At 47.6% G+C, this 19,334-nt stretch overlaps 1 protein-coding gene across 1 annotated transcript in view; it reads right to left on the reverse strand.

Annotated features, from left to right (window-relative positions):
• Positions 1 to 500: 500 nt before the first annotated feature.
• KIAA1549L (KIAA1549 like) overlaps positions 501 to 19,334 on the reverse strand; it is a 266,072-nt gene continuing 247,238 nt past the window's right edge. Inside the window, exons 18-21 of the mRNA XM_073904787.1 lie at positions 13,208 to 13,305; positions 10,412 to 10,560; positions 9,104 to 9,255; positions 501 to 4,347 (exon numbers count right to left, since the gene is read on the reverse strand). Of these exons, the coding sequence (XP_073760888.1) occupies positions 4,066 to 4,347; positions 9,104 to 9,255; positions 10,412 to 10,560; positions 13,208 to 13,305 (681 nt within the window). The 3' untranslated portion in view covers positions 501 to 4,065. The remainder of the gene's footprint in view (positions 4,348 to 9,103; positions 9,256 to 10,411; positions 10,561 to 13,207; positions 13,306 to 19,334) is intronic.

Here is a 19,334-nt window from a genome sequence, read left to right on the forward strand (position 1 = left end):
TTACTATATTTCCCAAGAGTGTTTGGCTGTATTTTGTAAGCAAGGTCCAAACTATTTTCTGGTGTGTGGTAGAAGGAACAGATTAAGTTTAAAATATGTTTTCAAACTTTAGAAATAGTATTTGTTATTGTATTCATTAAACATTGAGCGCCTGAGTAGAAAAAGGTACCTTACGTAGAAAAAAGAAGCTTATTTATCTACAATCAATGTTTAAATTTTTGATCCATTTCTCTAATTTCTGCCCGTTAGAGAAGTATTTCTTTTAGTTAGCTATTTAAATTCCTGTCTTCCTCCATCTGTATTCTGATTTTTTTTAAGTCACAAATCTAACAATTTCCTATCCATTCTTCCATCAAGATTACTCAGAAACTACATGCCCTTCTACTGAATTCTTAAATTAGCAAAGGCACATAACCTCCAGGACCAGAGAACTGATTCTTAACATAATCCACCCTCTCTCAGTCGGCCCAGGATGCCACAACAAAGTACCACAGACTGGGTGGCTTTTAAACAATAGAAATTTATTTCTCACACTTTTGGAGGCTGGACGTCCAAGATCAGGGTGCAAACAGGATCAGGGTCTGGAAAGAACCCTTTTCAGAGCTGCAAGACTGTTGACTTCCAACTGTATCCTCATGTGGCAAAAAAAGAGGGCAAGAGGGCTCTCTGGGATCCCTTTTACAAGGGCACTAATCCCATTCATGAGGACTCCACCCTCATGACTTAACTACCCCCTCCCCAAGGCCCCATCTCCTAATACCATCATGTTGGGGTTAGGATTTCAACATATGAATGGGGGTGGGACACAACATTAAGCCCATAGCACACCCTGAAAGAGAGAACTTCCAGCTATATAGGTAACCACGGCCATCTCAGATCCTAGGTACCAGAGCACACGGTAGACTTTCAGGCTCCTGCACATGGGGTTGCCTCCCCTAATGCTGAGCATAGAATCTGCTGCCTCATAATGACAAGCTGTCATGGCCTCCCTCCCTGCTGGTTTGGATCCACGGCACTGAGAGAGGAATGCACCCCTGCAGCCTTGAACAGCAGGTAAGGAGAACACCATTTCCTTGATGGCCCTCTCTGGAAAAAGTCAAGATGCATTTCTTTTCAGGAATGCAGAAAACTCACATCAAAACAAGTTCTGAAAAATGTTTATTATGCCACAAACACATCGTCCTTTATATACTTTAACTGATGTCCTTTACATATCCAATCATCTTTTTTCTTCACAAGAATGTAGGGCGTCCCTCATCTGACCCTGGTCTACTGTTTAAACTTCCTAGCACAGTTCAAGAAACGTGTCACAGACAAGCGTGCAGGCAGCGTGGTGAAATGGAAAGCAAGTTGAATCGTGAATCAGGCTTGAGCCGGAATCCTCGATCAGGTTGCTCCATTTTTCTGGACTTCTGATTCCTTCTCCGGGACTGCCAACATCCTTTGTGGCTTCTTCCACCGTCTGGAGGGTCATGAGGAACGTAGAGCCTCTGGGCTCTCATGGAATTCTATTTTCACTTCCATGAGGCACTTCTGCCCATCTGCTTTTGCTCAGAGTCAGCTGTCCAGGCATCTATCCCCTCCACGAGGTCAGGAGACTCTTCAGAGAAGGGACCACATATTTGTCAGTCACAGAAAAATCTAACAATGTCTCCCCAGTGCTGGAAAAAACATGAACAGATTGATTTCTTTTCAACTTAAGGTTTTCCTCCCATATACTTTTCTTAAACCTATGGTGTCTAGTTTACGAGGATGTCTGATTTACACACTATATTTTTAGTCGTCTCAGTTGACTAATTCAATACTTCCTGGGGTTCTGCAAAGACCGCAATGATTTGTTTCCCCATCCTATTAGCAAGCTGGAGCCACACCACTGCAAACTGCAGGCTCTTTCTCTGTAAGCCACTGGAACATCCAAAGCTCAGACACTGTCTTTGAAGCATCTATTTTAATTACACTAAGGTCTTGAAACTTCATTTTCACATACAGGATTTCCAGGCATTTACCAAGTAGACAAAGTACTGGGTTGATATCATTGCACTGATGAAATATTAATATTATTGATAAGGCGGGACAATGTGGCTGACTTTATCAGACTCATACCATTTGCATGAAAAGGCTGAGTTTCTTTGGCTCTTTGTTCATTCAAGTGCATTGAATACCTATTTGGATAGACTTAGGCATTGTGTTAATCTGTCAACAAAATCTTGCACCATCCACAGTGTTTTGCAAGCTGATTTAGGTTTTGGACTACAACAACTGGCCATTGGTAGAAATATACCATATATACACATGGAAATTACAAAAATACATTTTATTTATAGCTGATTTTTTTTTTAAGTAACAAAAAACTAACACTATGAAAGATCAACCAGCATACCAAAAGGACACTATCTAATATCATCTGAACAAGAGACTTGACTGGGGGGATTCCATGACACATCTTCTCCGGAACTTTCCAGAAAGGGCAATTTGCCATTGGGAAATAAAAACAGCTTCTTTGAAAAGCCTGTGCTTTGACAGTTTGAATCTCCCATTCTAATCAGTTCCACTCCTATTCTTCTCTCAACTTTTAAATTTCCACTTTCTCTCAGTAAAGACCAAAGAAACTCATGAGGAAAATGGCAAGATGGGCTCAGAAGGCATGGACACAGCTGAAGCTAGATGGTCATGGGTGAAGGCAGGACAGGACCTCGTTCTCCAACAGACACCAAGGAAGCCCCCAACAGAGCTGGTGAGGGAGCCGGAGTGTTCCCTCCCCGGGGCCACCTGAAGTCGGTGGCTGTTTTGCTCAGGTATTGACAGTCAGCAGCTGGTGCCTCCGGGCTGCAAGGCAGTGTCCACCCAGAGCTCTGGAGACCGACTCACCACTCAGGGAGTGTGATTTGCCACATGGCGGTCCTAAAGTCAGCCAATGTCCTCCTGCATCCATTGACTATGGGGGCGGGGAGGGAGGGAACTGGCAAACTCCATACACTTTTATAAATGGTATTTACATTTAAACGTAAATCAACAGATTTCTACATTCAGAAGCTTCTATAAACAGAGGCTGCAGCCGAGGGTTGGGGGGGGAGACTATTTCTGCTCGGAACAGGCATCAGTTACTCCTTCCTTCTGTGTCACTCAGCAGCGCCTGCCGGACGTCGCTGTTGAAGAGACAGAGGTTTTCCTGTAAACGCTGATGTTTCTAGTATCTCAAAGAAGAGAGAAGCTTTGTTCTCAGGCCACCTTCATTGCCGGGCAAAGAAAAAACCTCCAACATATGACTGTTTTTCTTCTGTAGGATCCTAAAAGCTCTTAGCACCGATTCCCTTTCAGTTAGATACGACCTTGCAGGGTACTCTAGTTCCAAAACGACATGTTTTCAAAAAACCTGTCAACCCAAACCCACCATTCCCCCCCAAACTCCTCTCTTCCTTGGCCTTTGTTTAATGAACGGGAGGAAAAAAAAGAGCCAGGACTATTTATAGGTGTAGTCATGGACAGTACTGATTTTTATCCAATTCATCTGACTTTGAACCTGAACCTTTAAAAGAAAAGGACTAGAGTTTCTTGGCTGGAGTCAGTGCCTCCTTCACAGACCGAAAGGCGACTGTAATGGTTACAGTCACGGCTGAACGAGAGAGGGTGCAGTCTGGTGCTTAGATGCCTGCATCGCCTTTAACGCAGAAACAGAGTTAACATGCAGAACTCACCGAAGACAGAGCTATGTTCTCCCCCTTCTGGTGACTTAGTAAAATGTGGCATTGATCAGGGATCGGCAGATCAGTTAGTGTCTCTTGCGACTAAGGCTCCATAGGGAAATACACCCACAGTTCAAACATTTAACTTCACAGAATATCAAACATAAAGTCCCACGCGGGGACTTCTTGATATACAGTCAGCTGAAGAAGCCAAGAATTCAGTTGGCCAAGAATCTCCTCTGTTGCCCAGAAGCCCCACCGTTCACCTGTCCAGAGGGTGAGAAAGACTCCCACGTGGTCTGTGCCTCAAGTCCCAGGAGGTCAGGTTGAGACACCGGAAGACTGTTCCTTCGGAGTCTGGAAGTTCCACGGGGCTGAGGTATTAGACCTGGAACTCAAACATGTCTGTCTGTTTCTTGGCCAGCTTGGCCACCTCCTCCCGGATGGCCTTCACGAGGGCTGCGGTGGAGATGTTGGTCAGGGGTGCATCAGACGGGTCGTTCTCGGCCAGGCTCTGCTGCGAGGCTGCTGCGGACGGCCCCGGGGCCTGCTCCAGGCTGGGGTGCATACCTGTGGGCTGGCTGTACTGGCGAGGGAGTCTGGAGGGAGAGTTCTGCTGGTAACGCGACCGGGGGTAAGCCTCGATGTACCCTGGGAGGGGGACCTGCAGAGGGTATTGGAGAGAAGGGAAGGGCCCGGGATTAGGAAGGGGCTCGAGTCATGGGACATGCTTGATACTGGATGCGGGGGTGGTGGGGGGGAATTGAAGACAAGGGAAGAGGTTCAGAAGAAAATGGAGACCAGGTACCACTGTACACATATAAAACCTGGAGTCTGTTTGTTTAGAAAGCAGGTCATTTGGACTCACTGGATATGCTGGGTGGATGAATGAAGTAGGGTTTTTGAACCTTGCTACAAACAGAGTCCACACCTGAATCTACCCGGCTACCTTTTTAACATAAGCACAATCCAGCAAACAGAAGTATTGTTCTTCACAGACCTCGAAGGACTCAGGGACTCATTACCAACAGGTAACTGCCAACATGGAAGAAGCCCTGCGCTCAGGGCTTCCCACACATTATCTCATTTGATTCTCAAAGCAACAACCCAGGAGGCAGATATGGTCATCCTTATTTTACAGAAGAGGACACTGAAGCAGAGTGCCACAGCCTTAAGTGACATGGTTAACAGGCCACCGAGACATGCTTGGAGCAAGTCTGTCTGACGCCAAGGGCTGGGAGTTAGTCACTGCACTGTCTCAGATCTGGGATGTGATCTGAGTTCCTGGAAAATTTTTTCTTTTTATCAAATGTGGAAGACACATACTTAGATGCTTACATATATGGACACTTCTAGTAATAAGGACACGTCAGTGATTTGGAATTCAGGATTAACTTTCCCACAGAAACAGTGCCACACGTGGGGATGCTGTTCCAGAGCAACCCACAAGAGGCCTTTATATCCCATAATGTTAGCTGGATCCCTATGGGATGCGTGCCTGTGGACAACGAAGGCACAGGGTGCTGCGGGGAAGGGACACGTGTGGGGAGTCAGGGGGCTTTCAGGGAGATGCAGCTTAGTTGGGTCTGGAAGATGAATAGGCTGTTGCCAGGAAGGCAAGTTGGGAGGGGTGTTCCAGCAGAGGGAAAAGCAAAGGCAGAGGCAGGGGGTACGTGGAGGATGGTGCACCCAGGAATCTTCGAAGAGTTTGGTCTGACCAGAGAGGATGTACAGGGTGCGGGAGAAGCTCAGGGAAGACAGACAGGCAGGGCCGGATCAGAAAGCCACCGAATGCCAGGCTGCAGAGTTCAGTTTTCTATGGCACACGTCTCAGAAATACGGTTCCCATTCTTTACAGAGACACTTGTCTGGGTCCTGGTGAGGATGAGGTAGGATGGGGTTGGGTGATGAGTCAGAAATTTTGGGTGGGCAAATGTACAGCAGGAATGCAGCCTCCCTCCACTCCCTGCCTGAGATGTTCTGACAAGCCCTCCCGAGGATGCAGCATTCTGAGATGCATGCCTGACACCTGGCCTGGGAGCCACCAGCGGGCGTCAGGTGGAGGAGGGGCCTGTATTTTAGAAAGGACACTCTGGAGGTAGACTACAGGAGGTCGAGAGAGTTCTGAGGCTATGTCAATGGGCTAGGTGAGGGCCTGCGAGGACCCGAGTGAGGGAAGAAATAACAGGATGGATGTTCCAAAAGCTGGGGCTTTAATTTCCCAAGGCCTGGCAAAGAAAGACAAAGTGGCAAATAGGTGTTAATAGTGGGTCTTTCTACACAAGGGCTGTACATATTTCCCTTGCATCTTAGAGGAAAACCAGAGTCGAACTGTCTGTGTCCTTGGTCCACAAGCACTGGGAATGCACAAGTGATTGTGGGGAAACAGAGCCAAGACCCAGACAGGGGATTGACCCATCAGGTCTCAGCTCAAACGTCCTTTCTTCCAGGACATGCTCCCCTGCCCTACATTAGCCAAGGGCTCCCTATAAGATGCTTCCAGTAGTTTCTCTAGAGTCAGTCATCGCCCATGACATCATCACCTGTCTCGGGCCGTCAACTTCCCAAAGGCAGAACGGTGTCTTGCTTGCATATCACTGTGCACCAGTACCCAGAATTATGCATGGTACACAGTAGGGAGTCTCTCAGAACTTGGGGTTCTGAGGAACACAGTTTGAAAATCACTGAAGGATGACCAGATGGTGCCATATGTTTGTGAGGGAAGCGGTCATATCCCCCTTCCCTGCATTTCAATTCAGCTGGAGCTGAGAGTTAGCATCCAACTCTTGAGACCCCTCAGCTCTGTGGCATCAAGCGTGCAGGTGCCAGTGGCTGGCACAGGCAAGGGATCATGGAGTGGAGTCACTCCTCTAAGAAACTCTTTTTCCCCTAATAGTAGATCCAGGCTGGAGCCATCACATCTTGCTGGCCAAAATTCGGGGCTGGCAAACACCACTGCTTCCCCAGGCAGTGCCTAAGGCAGGCACCACCTAGTGATCACAACACACCCCTCCCAACCCTTCTCCAACCAGCACCAAGGATGAAACCCATTTGTCAAGGGGTGATTTTGAGGTGATTTTGTCTAAGCTAGCTCCTGATGTCTGGATACCTGGGATCAGGAGGGTCAGACCCCCAAATGATGGTGGGGGTTTTCTCCTTCTCGCACGGATGTAGAAGTGGACGCCATTCCTGCCCCACTTTCTCAGGCTGACAGCGGGTCCCTCTGAGCTTCCTGCACTTTCTTTCACGTGTGAGGAATCTCCTGTGCTCCCTGCTGTGGTTCCTGGCTACTGTGCTCCATGCATGGACCCACCAGCCTGCTTAACTGTAGGTGGTAACTGGGCGCCAGGAAAGACCCATTTAGGCTGCAGCAAACATGTTCCTCTTAAAAACAACTAATAGAAAACTAACTCCCCCTCACACTGACAGGGATGGACCCAGAATGGTCAAATCATCCTGTTAGGAAGGTTGGGTTTTGATTTGCTGGGTTCCTGTTCCTTCATCTTTAAGGCAATATGAATCCAAAAGCATCTGGAAGTGGCCATAAGCCTGGCTAAGCTATCATCTGTGTCTTGAGGGCAAGGGCCAAAGTTTGGGAAAATACTTCCGTTGACTCCCGCAGAGTACCCAGTGAAACTTTCCATGCAGAGGGTGAACCCACAAAGCTGTAGGTTTACTGCCTAATTGTCACAAGTTAAGTATCATCTATTTTCTGAAAAGTACACATTATGTTTAGACTATAAGTGGAATTATGGAGTCAAGAAAGCTCTGAAATGATCAACTCATACCCCGTGATTTCAGCTGCTTAAAATAGCATGACAAAGGAAGCAAAAAAATGCCCACAAACAACCAAAACAGATGCCGTAAAGTCTCACATTAAGATCTGTAGACTTAACAATAGGGAATCCCTACAGTTACTCTTAAAGCTTATTTACTCCAACTTGACAAACAATTCTAAGGAACTCAGACATGCCTCATTTGCAGATAACAGTCCATTAGGAAAAGTATATTTAAGGGTGAGTATATCTGTGGAAGTGCGGACACTGACAGCAATAGAAGGTCTGGCTGGGAGCAAGATCAAAAAAAGAAAAACCATATTGAGCCTTGTAGTAACTCCAAAAATTACAGTAGTTGGGAGAGGTGTGATATAGGGGTAATAATCCTACCATCAGAGTCCATCTTACAAATGTCATTTTACTAGTAAGGCATAATGATGATGCTGAATCATTTGTTAGACACAAATTAAATTATGTTCCTCTTTTAAAGAAGGAGGAAAGGATATAATTCATTCCAGAATTTTTTTAATGCAAGATATTTTAAGTGCTTTGAAAATTAAAAGGATAAGCTTTGATCATCAGGAAAATTAATATATATAGGATAGCTTTATCCCATTAGTGGTGTTCAAATGTGTCACCATTATGATAAAAATAGACACCAACACCAAGGCTGAATTGAATCTGTGGAGGTAGAAAGTATGGACCCCAGGGGTTTGGACAGAGAGAAAAGATGACCCAGGCCTTGGGCATCAACATGTTTGCTAAATCTAGGATATATTTCAAATGTTGAGACCAAACCCTAAAATGACACACAGCACCAGGGAACCTTCAGGTTGAGCCTGGGAGACAGCCTGCCTTTCTTATCCATGATGGATGGTCTCACAGATGGATGGGGGCAACCCACACTAGAGGCCATCATTGTGCTATTTTTGTTTGCTTGATTTTTTTTACTTAGCAACCTTTGACAGGTGACTCAGAGGCAAGTTTGGGTGTGACTATCCAGGTTCAACTAGTTGCTGCCTCTCTGTGGTGTAGGAGGCTAGGCCAGGCCCACTGTGCCATATATTCCTACTTACGATGGAGGATGGAACCAGGGGATCCTGACAAGATAGTCCTTTGCTGGAAGTCAAGTAGAATGCCTTAGGATCTACATGCAAAGTAATTCAATCTTCAATTTCTAAAACTATATTTTCTGGTATTTCATGTACAATAGCTGTGTGTCTTTAGGCAGTCAGGTCATGTGACTAGGCCTTAGTTTCCACATCATGGGAATCATAACACCTACCGGATAGGATTGTTGTGAAGATTAAATAAGATAATATATATAAAACATCTAACATGGTGTCTGGCACATAGAAAACAGTCTAAAAATGACAGAATAAAAAGTTATTTGATTAAGGTCACCCCATTAGGAAGAGGTTGAACCTGACTGGAAGGCAAATCTCAAGTCCCTCTGTCAAAAGACATCCCACCTGACCACACTGTCTCCTCTAAAATGGCTGAACTTAGCCACCTGGTTGGTGGGAAGCAGGCTGAGATAAAAAAACAAACAAACAAAAAAAACACTGTCTCAACCTTTCATCCATTTTCTCCCTCAAGTGTGTCCAGCAGGTAAGATTGTGAGGGAATCAGCAAGGGTCTCACCGAATCGGCCCACTGGCTTGGGAGCTCATTCTCTCCTGCATAGGACATCCAGGCCTGGTTCCTGTAGGACGAGGGAGGCGTTGGGATGAAGTAGCCAGTAAAGCCGGGTCTGTTGGCAGCTGGGATGGCAAACACTGCCGGCACCGTATTACCTGGCACGGAGGAGATGCATGGGGAAGATTAGACCAGCACCCTACCTCTTGGGTTGGCATTTGCCGAAGCTGGGGGAAGCTGGGAAATGGAGGAACTCTGGCATGGGGGGAGGGGGTAATGAGGTGTGGAGCAGATCTTCACCTGCAGCCCCAGCCCTGCCCACCTGCACAGTCATCTGCTATGATGCAGACCTGGTTTTCTAGAGAAATGATGGCCCAACTCCCCTCGCCGATTCCCCCATCCCCATCCCAACACCCCTGACCTACTGGCAAGAAGGGACACCTCAGTGTCCAGATTTTTTTCTCCCATGGGGAAGAGGTATTTTTAAAAAGGCAAGAAAAGGAACCAAAAGGAATGGATTCCACTGATGGAATTTCTGGAGACAGTGAATGCTTTAGTAAGTGTTAGCAACCGGGTGTTTGCAGTTTTCGCCTAAAAGGTATGCTTTGAACAGACTCAAAAAACCAATTAGGGCATGGATAAACCTTGATGTTCATTTCAGCACTGTCTGTAATAGCAAAATATTGGAAACAACCCACATGTCCCTTCTTAGGGGAAAGGATAAACTGTGGCCTATCATATCTTTGAATACCATATGGCAGTTGAAACAAATGAACTAGATCTACATGTACCTACCCATCTTGAACACAAGGCTGAGTCAAGAAAACAAATGCGGAAGGAAAGGCATACTTTGATATCACTTGTGTACATGTAAAATACCAACAGCATTAATATACACTATTGCATATACATACATATGTAGCAAAAAAGTTAACACCCTCAATTTAAGGATTGGGATTACCTCTGGGAAGAAGGGGAATGAGATAGGGCTGGACAGTTCTATCTGTAATGCTTTAAAGATCAATATAAATTAAAAAGAAACCCTGAAGTCTGGCAAATGCTAACAGCTACCCTGACTGTAACACATATCTTCCTATTTTGTCACGTTTCAGATTTTTCAAAGAAATAGAGCAGTAGCTCTTGTAGCCAGGGCTACTGAAGTCAGACGTAACAGCTGCCTCCATTGCTGAGGATGGCAGGTAGCAGGTGGCGAGTGGGAATGTGGGGGGTGGGCAGTGCAAAGAGCACACACAGCACCCGGGTGGGGCTGGGGTGCAGCGCCGGCCTTTCTCAGGCGTTTCTCCTCTTGCCCACCTGAGTAATTTAAAGCCGACTGATCCAACTGCGCCACGGACACGGGGCCTCGGGACACCTGCGCGAAGGAGGCGCTGTCGTGCAGCTGGGCGGGCTCGGGCCCCGCGGACTCGGCCATCCTGGTCTTGCTGCCCACGTCCGAGGTGGACCTGGGGGGCGCAGAGGGGCTGCGTTAGCCGCTCCCCACGCCCGCCGCCGCCGCACCGCCACCCAGAAGTTCCCGCCGCCTGTCACCTCGGGGGGGGGTCGCCTCTGGGAGCCGCGGCGGCCTCCAAGCCCCACGAGGGTGGGGTCCTCGGGCCTGGATTTGCCCCCGACTCACAAAGGAGGCGGGCGCGCCGAGACCTGGAGCGGCCGTCGTGGTGGCCCGAGCTGGAGTCATTTTTAGATATTCAAGGTCAGTGTTCCCCCGAGAGTGGCTCTTGTGTCTCTGGGGAGTAGCCCACTTAATTTCCGCATAAAAATAAGCCAGGCCATTAGCGCTGGTATTAGCCGGGGATGGTCGGCCTGGGAGGGGATGACATCAGCAGCAGCCAATGAGAAGGCTCCGTGTGGAGTGGCGGCCCCCCCCCCCCCCGGCACCGGGGCTGGTGACCCGCGAGGGCCCAGAGGACCACGTTCCCTGCTGTTGCTGCTGATTCTGGCCTCAAGAAGCTCAAGACTCTCGGGAAGCTCGGGGGGCTCCAGGAAGCAGGAGCCTAGCACTTTCTAGGCGTTATGAATGACAGGCACTTGTTTTTTTTTTGCGGGGGGACCCACAGGCAAGCCGAGATTCCAGCCCATTACACACATCCTATTTCCACTCAGTGCTCAGAAAGCCGTAAGAAGAGGGCTGCCTGGGCGCCACGGCGGCCAGCCTCCCCCTCTAATAGAGGGTGCTTTAGCCAGTCTCTGTCCTCCCCCTCACAGAGGAACTTCAGGCTCTCCTAAAATTAAAATGGAAGGAGGCAAAGGCAGCCACAGCAGGTGGCAGGCTGCCAGCCCATATGGCCACCCTCTGAGCAGCAGAGTGTCTGTCACTGTGAAGAACAGAACAGAGCCACAGCAAGAGACAGACATCTGGGTTCTAGCTTCCTCCCCCTGCTGAGCCTCAGTTTCCCCATCTGAGAAACAAAAGGGGCGGATGACCCCCTCTCCAAGGCTCCTCCCTGCTCTAATCCTTTGGGTCTAAATGGGAAGCAGTGACCTGCTGATATCTGGCAAGATGGCAGACACTGTGCAAGGCATGGGAGGGGACGGATGGTTGAGAGAAGAAAGAAACTGACACTGGCCCTTAGCAAATCGGCTACAAATGACTGCTGCGAAGCTCCTTGCATTAGAACTCTCAGGAGTAATTAAAGCCCCCCACTATTGCTCAGAGGCCATGATGATTTGACTCAACTTCAGGGTGGGTGCTGGAGGCTCGGTAGTGTGGGGTCTCCCTTCCTTTCTCGCTCCCTCCCCTCTTTCTCCTGGTTGCTCTCCCCCTTATCCCTGGCTTCCCACATACTATTCCAGGCATCTGCTCCTAGTTTAGGAAACCCTTCCCAGGAAAATTCCTGGGTTCTGCCCCATACACTCAGCCCCCTTGGATGAATCTCCGTGATCAGTTAGGCCCTTGCCCTCATTTTACAGATAAGGAAATGGGGGCCAGTAAGTTGAGGCAATTTGCCTAGGGTTACACAGCAGATTAGGCTGGAACCCTGGTCTGCAGCTTCCCACCCCACCCTGAGCTCGACTGCAGTCAGGAGCTGGTGTCTACACACAGCTCGGTGTTCCGGACCACTGGAAATGAAGGCAGGGTCATTTCTGGGGGGAACTCATTTTTCTTCACCATTTTCACAAAGGTCAGACCTGTGGTCCCCAGGGAGAGTGTGGCTAGCATGTTGAGGGGGGAGGCTGGGGTAGGAGGGCCAGGGCACTGGCCTATCCCTATTCCAGGGCACGGTTGTTTCTTTCTTTTTTTTTTTTAATTTTTTTTAAGGATTTTATTTATTTATTTGAGAGAGAGAGAATGAGAGACAGCATGAGAGGGAGGAGAGTCAGAGGGAGAAGCAGACTCCCTGCTGAGCAGGGAGCCCAATGTGGGACTCGATCCCGGGACTCCAGGATCATGACCTGAGCCGAAGGCAGTCGCTTAACCAACTGAGCCACCCAGGCGCCCCGGTTGTTTCTTTAATCCTGGACCTGATGCCTATTCCAGCATCTCCCAGTGCTCATGGATTTTGTATTTCTCGCCTACCTTTATTTAAAACACGGGCTTGTCATACCATTACAGAACAAAGACAGTACCTTTATCATGTCTGACTTATAGCTTTCTATCTGAGTTCATCTCTTTATACATATCTGAGTTCATGTGCTCTCAGCCTCCTGTCTTCGGAGTCAGGAGTTAGGGTGGGTGCCCAGACATGCCACTCCCTAGTTTCTTGGATGCTACCCCTAAACGACAAAGGGACTTCTGGGCCCACACACAGGTGCCAGGAGCTGCCCAGACTGGAGGTGGCCGTTGTAGTGGACTGAGCTGGAATAATTTTCAGATGTTGAAGGTCAGGGTATGAAGCTTTCGGGGTATGGGTTGGTTGCCCTTGGGCTTCTTCAAGTCCTGTAGAACTTTCCATTTCAAATGATAAGAAAGTTGGTCAACCCTCTCTGTGCTCCCACTTCCTTCATGGCACTCGGGGCCCCCCAGACACATGGTTCTCGGTACCGGGGATGCATCCTGAATGGGGCGGGCATGAAGGAAAACCGTCGGGTCAGAGTACCCGGGACCGAATCCTTTCCAGACACTCCAAACAAGCCAAGAAAGCAATGTGTTACCGCCTGAGAGAAGTAACAGCCACGGGGCCAGTCCGGGGAGGGACAGGTGGAGGGGGAGAGCCCATGACCATTTCAGGAAGCTGGGAAAACCTGTATGCCTGTGAAAGAGACAAGCAAGAGAGGAGGATGTGTTAAAACGCAGTGTCGATCAACACACAGGTTCTTACTGAAAAGGAAAGTAGGGGGAGCCTGGGTGGCTCCGTTGGTTAAGTGCCTGACTTTGGCTTGGGTCGTGATCTTGGGGTCCTGGGATCCAGCCCTGTGTCAGGCTATGTGCTCAGTGGGGTGTCTGTTTGTCCCTCTGCCCCTCGCCCCTTGCCCCCACACCCCTGACCTGTGTTCTCTCTCAAAAAAATAAATAAAATCTTAAAAAAAAAAAAAAAAAGGAAAGCAGGCTTCCAGGTCAGATTTTCCTTCCTTCCTCGAACTCTGCCCTTTGTTCTTCCTTCTGTCCTCCAGCCCCCTCTTCTATGTCATCTCTGCCATGCTCCCCTGTGCTTGGGCCACCTTAGTCACGGAGTCCTTCCGCTGATCTAGTGCCTTCCTGCCTCTGGCTTTGGTACATGCTACTGCTTCTCCCTTGGACCCTGTCTCCCAGTTCTTCCCGTGGTTCTTCCCTCCGTCTCGTTCAGCCAGCCCCCTGTTCCCCTAGAGCCCCAGTTAATCTATCTCCATATTCTGCTTTATTTTTTGCCATAGCAATTGTCACTCTCTGGTATTATATCATTGCTTATTTATTATCTGCCACCAGCTAGAGTGTAATGAGGGCAGGGGCTTTATTGTCAGCTGTATCCTCGTGCCTGCAACGGTGAGTCATTGATTGCATTTTACTTTCTCACTCAAAGAAAGCACGTTTAATGGGGGAAAGCAAGGGGTTTAGAGTCAGGAAGTAAGGGTGGAGGTCCTAGTTTGCTGATAAATAGACTTTATGTCCCTAAGCAAGTTAGGTGGACTCTCTGGGCCTCGCTGCCCTCTTCTAAAATGGGAACAAGGATGCCTTGCACCAAGGGGGGCTAAGGGGATCAGGCAAGTCGGTGTAAGCATTTCACAATCTATAAAGCACTGTTCAAAGATAAAGGATTGGAACTATCACAAAAGTGAAGACTTTGATCAACACGTGAGGAGATAAAAGGAAAACAGTCAGAGATAGAAAGGATCAGAGAGCCAGGCCACAGCCTCCTTTAGCAGGAGACAATCTAGAAATGCTCTCTGGGAAGACAAAGCTTAACTTGTGCTTCTCATTCATCTTTTTCTTTAGGTATCATGCCTGCTAGATCTCTTGAGGAACAAGCTGACAAGTCTTTAAGCCTGAAGGCATCAGGACAAAAAGAGCAGCGGTGGGAATCCATAAATAGGGTTCTTTGAACTGAATGAGGTCTTCTGCCCTGCAGCATTATGGCAGACTACATACTCGTAAGGGCCGACCCATGAGCTAACAACTAGATCCTAGATGAAACATACATCTTAATGCACTTCGGGAATTGCAAGATGTAAGGGAAACCTCAAAGACCCTACCCATACTCCCTCCGCGCCCCCCCCCCCCCGGCCCCGCACGCATCTCAGCAAACTTAAACAAAACCATGAGCTGAAACCAAAGATAGAAATAGAAGTATGCAAATATGAAAGGTGGGGTTGCCTGGAAGTCAAGCACCATGTTGGCAAACGATTAAGAGATCAAGCCTTGGGACAGGCAAGTGGGAGGAGGGGCGGGCAAGTGGAACTGAGATACAACCAACCTGCAAGGGGCTGACATTAGTCCCTTGCACGGAGGGAGGCTGGTTGTGCTCCCAGGCTCAGGCAGGAGCCATTGTAAGTCCTCTTTGGCGGTGATCTCCCTAACCCAGGTTCTCAGGAATGGCACAGATTAAGATAAGCAGACAGGAGCTCATAATCAAAGACCAGAAAACATAGGTGAAAATCAGGAGGAAAAAAACCAAACAACAGATTTACATCTTTAAGGACGTAAGAGTTTAAAATTTCTAGGTACGAAACAGAAAACAGAAAGGTAAAAAATGTTTGTAACAAATAAATGACCAGAGATACTCTCAGGAGTGATCAGGAAGATTTGAAAAAGAACAAATAGATCTTTTAGAGGTGAAATGTAATTACTGAAAGAAAACACTCAACATCAGAGATATATTAACTGGGGCTCTAGGGGAACAGGGGGCTGTTGAGTGTTGAGTGGGCTGTAATTACTGAAAGAAAACACTCAACACTCAAAAAGTAATTGATGTGCACAGATGAAGAGAAAATTAACAAACTAGAAAATGAAATTAAAGAAATTACCAAGGAGATAAGGAGATAGAAAATATAAAAGAGCAGTAAAAAAATATGGAGGGCAGAGTAAGAGGGTCTAACATGCAGCTAATCAAAGTCCCAAAGTCCCAGAGAAGAAGAGAGGCCATATTTAAAGAAGCAATGACTAAGAATTTTCCAGAATTGGATAAAATCAATGAATTACTAAGTTCAGGGAGTACAATGTATCCCAAGCAGGATAAATAAAACACAAACCTAGATACATTGTACTGAAATGGTAGACTCCTGAAGCAAAGAGAACATCTTAAAAGCAGCCAGAGAGAAAAGGCATATCATCTACAAAGGGATGACATTTATTTTTTTTTAAGATTTTATTTATTTATTTGAGAGAGAGAATGAGAGAGAGAGAGAGAGAGCATGAGAGGGGGGAGGGTCAGAGGGAGAAGCAGACTCCCCGCTGAGCAGGGAGCCCCATGTGGGACTTGATCCCGGGACTCCAGGATCATGACCTGAGCCGAAGGCAGTTGCTTAACCAACTGAGCCACCCAGGCGCCCCAAAGGGAGGACATTTAGATTGACGTTGGACTTCTCAACATCACCTAGAAGACCATGGAATGCAAAGTGCTCAAAGAAAATAACTGTCAGCCTAGGAGTGTATCAGCAATGCTAACTTTCCAGAACAAGAATGAAAGAAAACATTTGCCCAGATCTAGCGGTACTGGCTGAATCAATTTGGAAAGCTACATTACCATGCTGCATTTTCATTTTTTGAGCATTAATCAACAATGTATGCTAAGGTCATATTCAGGGAACCAAACTCTGAAGCTCCACTAGATCCTAAACTTCTTGGGTTTCAGCAACCATGGTACCCCGACCTTATGAAGCAAAATGCTTTGCACCTAATAGTTGCTAAATAAGTATTTGTTCAACGAATGTTGAGTGAATCAGAGTCGGGAGACCCAAATTCTCATCTTGATTCAGCCGTTCACTTTCTGTAGGCATGTCATTCAGTCTCTCTGCCCCTCATTTTTTGCTTGTTTGGTTTTCATTTTCCTTGTGAAATAAAGCATTGGAGTAGCTCATGGGCTTCCAAGCAAACTTTTCTATAGCCATGAAATCATTATGACATAACCTGAACACATAACCAGATTAAAGCAGAGCTTCTCTGGTTGAAGTTGGTGCTGGTGAATTTGGTCCTTCACTTACCAGCATGATGACAACCTGGGACCTCCCTGAACTCTAAGATTTTGCAGAGAGTTTGAAAATCATAATCTTGGATGTCCTTCCAGCTTGTACTCCATTATTATCAATAAACCATCAAATAAGGACATGCCTTTCCCAAAATAGAAAAAGGGATTTATAGCCCCTCTTCCCTCTTCTGGCCTCTCTCACGATACTCGGTAGAGGAGACAGACGACCTATTTTTATCCCTGATCCCTGGAAGCCTTATTCTATGCTCAACACAGTTTTCCAGCCAAGAAAAAGCCTTTTTTATGCCTGTGTCTGTCCTGTAGCACTTCACCAAAGAATGGATTAAAAATTCTGAACTTTTGATAAGTACCAAGAGAATTCCTTTCTTTGGAAGATCTTTCCAGATACGAGCAAGACTGAACAGGAGATCAGACAGTTGCCTTTGGGCTGTATCCTCAGGGGACACAGGGGTCACATAAAAAGTAGAGCCCATGCCCTGTGCTTGGGGGCTGAGAGCATGACCTCTCCTGGTGTCTTCCTCCCTCCCTCTGTGCAGGTTCCCCAGATTTCTAAGCCCTCACATTCTGGTTTCTCGTGTTACGTGTCTGGAAACTTGGCTTCTTGCTGGCTGTGTTGTGACTGGAATTTCACTGGAAGCTATTCCTCAAAACTGTTGCCTGGTTCCAAGTTCCCTGTTCCATGACAGTGGACCCAGCCTGGCACCCAAGGACACCATCTTTTGGGATACCTGCCCTCTGGCTAGGAAGGAGATCAGAGACTCAGAACAGAAGGCAGTTTTTGTAAACAGGCCTGAGGTCTCTTGGGTGGAAGGAGCCTGAATGTGACTAGACTAGGCCACTCTTGGGGCTTAGAAGTTTGGTAGTCAGAGTAGAAGGGGAAAAGGTGACTACATAGTCTGCTCAAAGTTTCAGTCGTGATGTCCTTTGGGAGGTGATGGGAGCGGCTCAAGGCCAACCTCTCTAGAAATCCTAGTAGAGAGTGAGCCCAGATAAGACCCACTGTGTGCTGGCCCCTCCTTGTGCATGTGCATCCATCCAGAAGGACAAATGTGGTCAAGATCAACCTCAAGAGGAGCACAATAGGGATGACAGGTCACAGGGGCAGCCTGCAGCTGGAGGGACAGGTCAGAGGGTCTCAGGCTTTGTACTGGTGGGGGAAGGAGGACTGACAGGCCACAGTCAGCCCACCCTCATTGGAGGCTTTTATCCAGTACCAGCAAGCCAGCCCCAGGTCAGAGTGGATGCAGCAATCTCTCCATACCCGCTAATAACGGAGCATTGTGCTGACACTTACAATACTGCTCCAGGCAAAACAGGTGTCCACATGTGCCTATAAATAGCTTTACATGCTGGTGTAGGAAGTAAAGTCTCCCAGAAGGATAGTTCTTTAGTTGAACACAGAGGACTTGGCAATTGAAGACTAATCCCATGGTGAAAACCCAGGGCTTATCTTCATCTGTCAGTTCACCATGAGCTACTGACAGAGTCACATTCTAAGGCTTCCAAGGCCTCGGGACTCATAAAAGTTTCAAGCTAGAAAGAGAGCAGGAGACACAGAGACCATACCCCTTACCTTAACCAAGGGATACTAAAGCCCAGAGAGGTAAACTGACTTGTCCAAAATCCCATAGCCAGTTGAGGGCGCTGTCTTGCAATCCTGAGCTAAGGGCGGTGTGGTACAGAGGGCATGGGTTTGAAATCAGACAAAACCAGGGTTGAATCCTGGCTTGATCCTTACCAGCTGCTTGACTTTGGGCAACTTGCCTTGTCTGTGCCTACTTTCTCACCAGGTGATGGTGGTTAACAGTATTAGACCCCCATGCCAAAGGCTGTTTGAGAGACTCATTTTATTTATTTATTTTTAAGATTTTTAAATTTTTATTTATTTGACAGAGAGAGAGACAGTGAGAGAGGGACCACAAGCAGGAGGGAGAGGGAGAAGCAGGCTCCCTACTGAGCAGGGAGCCTGATGCGGGGCTCAATCCCAGGACCCTGGGATCATGACCTGAGCTGAAGGCAGACGCTTAATGACTGAGCCGCCCAGGCGCCCCTGAAAGACTCATTTTATATGTTAATGTAACATCTGGCACACAGTACGTCCTCCATAAGTAAAATCACTTCTTCTGAGACAGGATAATCTTTTCATATAGTGTTTGTAGCAATCAACACTTTTTTCTCCCCACAATTCCTGGAATCCAGGGCCTTTCCCCTATGCCAAGCAGCAAGGGTATCCCACCTTCCTGGCCCAGGGAAGGAAGACCATAGCCACAACCATTGAGGATGGCCCAAGAGCCAGTTCTCATTGGAGTTTCGATAGCCAAAACTATTGAATTTAGGATTTTGAATATCAAAAACCTAAGTGCTAAAGCAGTCAAGGCCTAAAGTTGATGCTGAAAGAAGAGATTTGGAAGAAGAGAGGTACATTTAGACCATTCTGCCCCTAGATGAGGTAAACACCCTTGGGTTAGGAGAGTGGGAGGGAGAGTGGGAGGGAAGCCAGAGGGCTTAGATGCTGATGGGTCTGGAGAAGGGGCTCTGGGTCCTGCCTCGCTCTCGGGGAAAGGGAGGGAGAGGCTAATATGAGGAAGATGCTAGAGAGGGGAGAGGGATAGGGTGTGTGTGTGTGTGTGTGTGTGTGTGTGTGTGTGTGTGTGTGTGTG

Source organism: Callorhinus ursinus, unplaced genomic scaffold (genome assembly GCF_003265705.2).
Source record: "Callorhinus ursinus isolate GAN/ISIS: 27379988/994484 unplaced genomic scaffold, GSC_fseal_2.0 scaffold21, whole genome shotgun sequence".
Taxonomy (NCBI): Eukaryota; Metazoa; Chordata; class Mammalia; order Carnivora; family Otariidae; genus Callorhinus; species Callorhinus ursinus.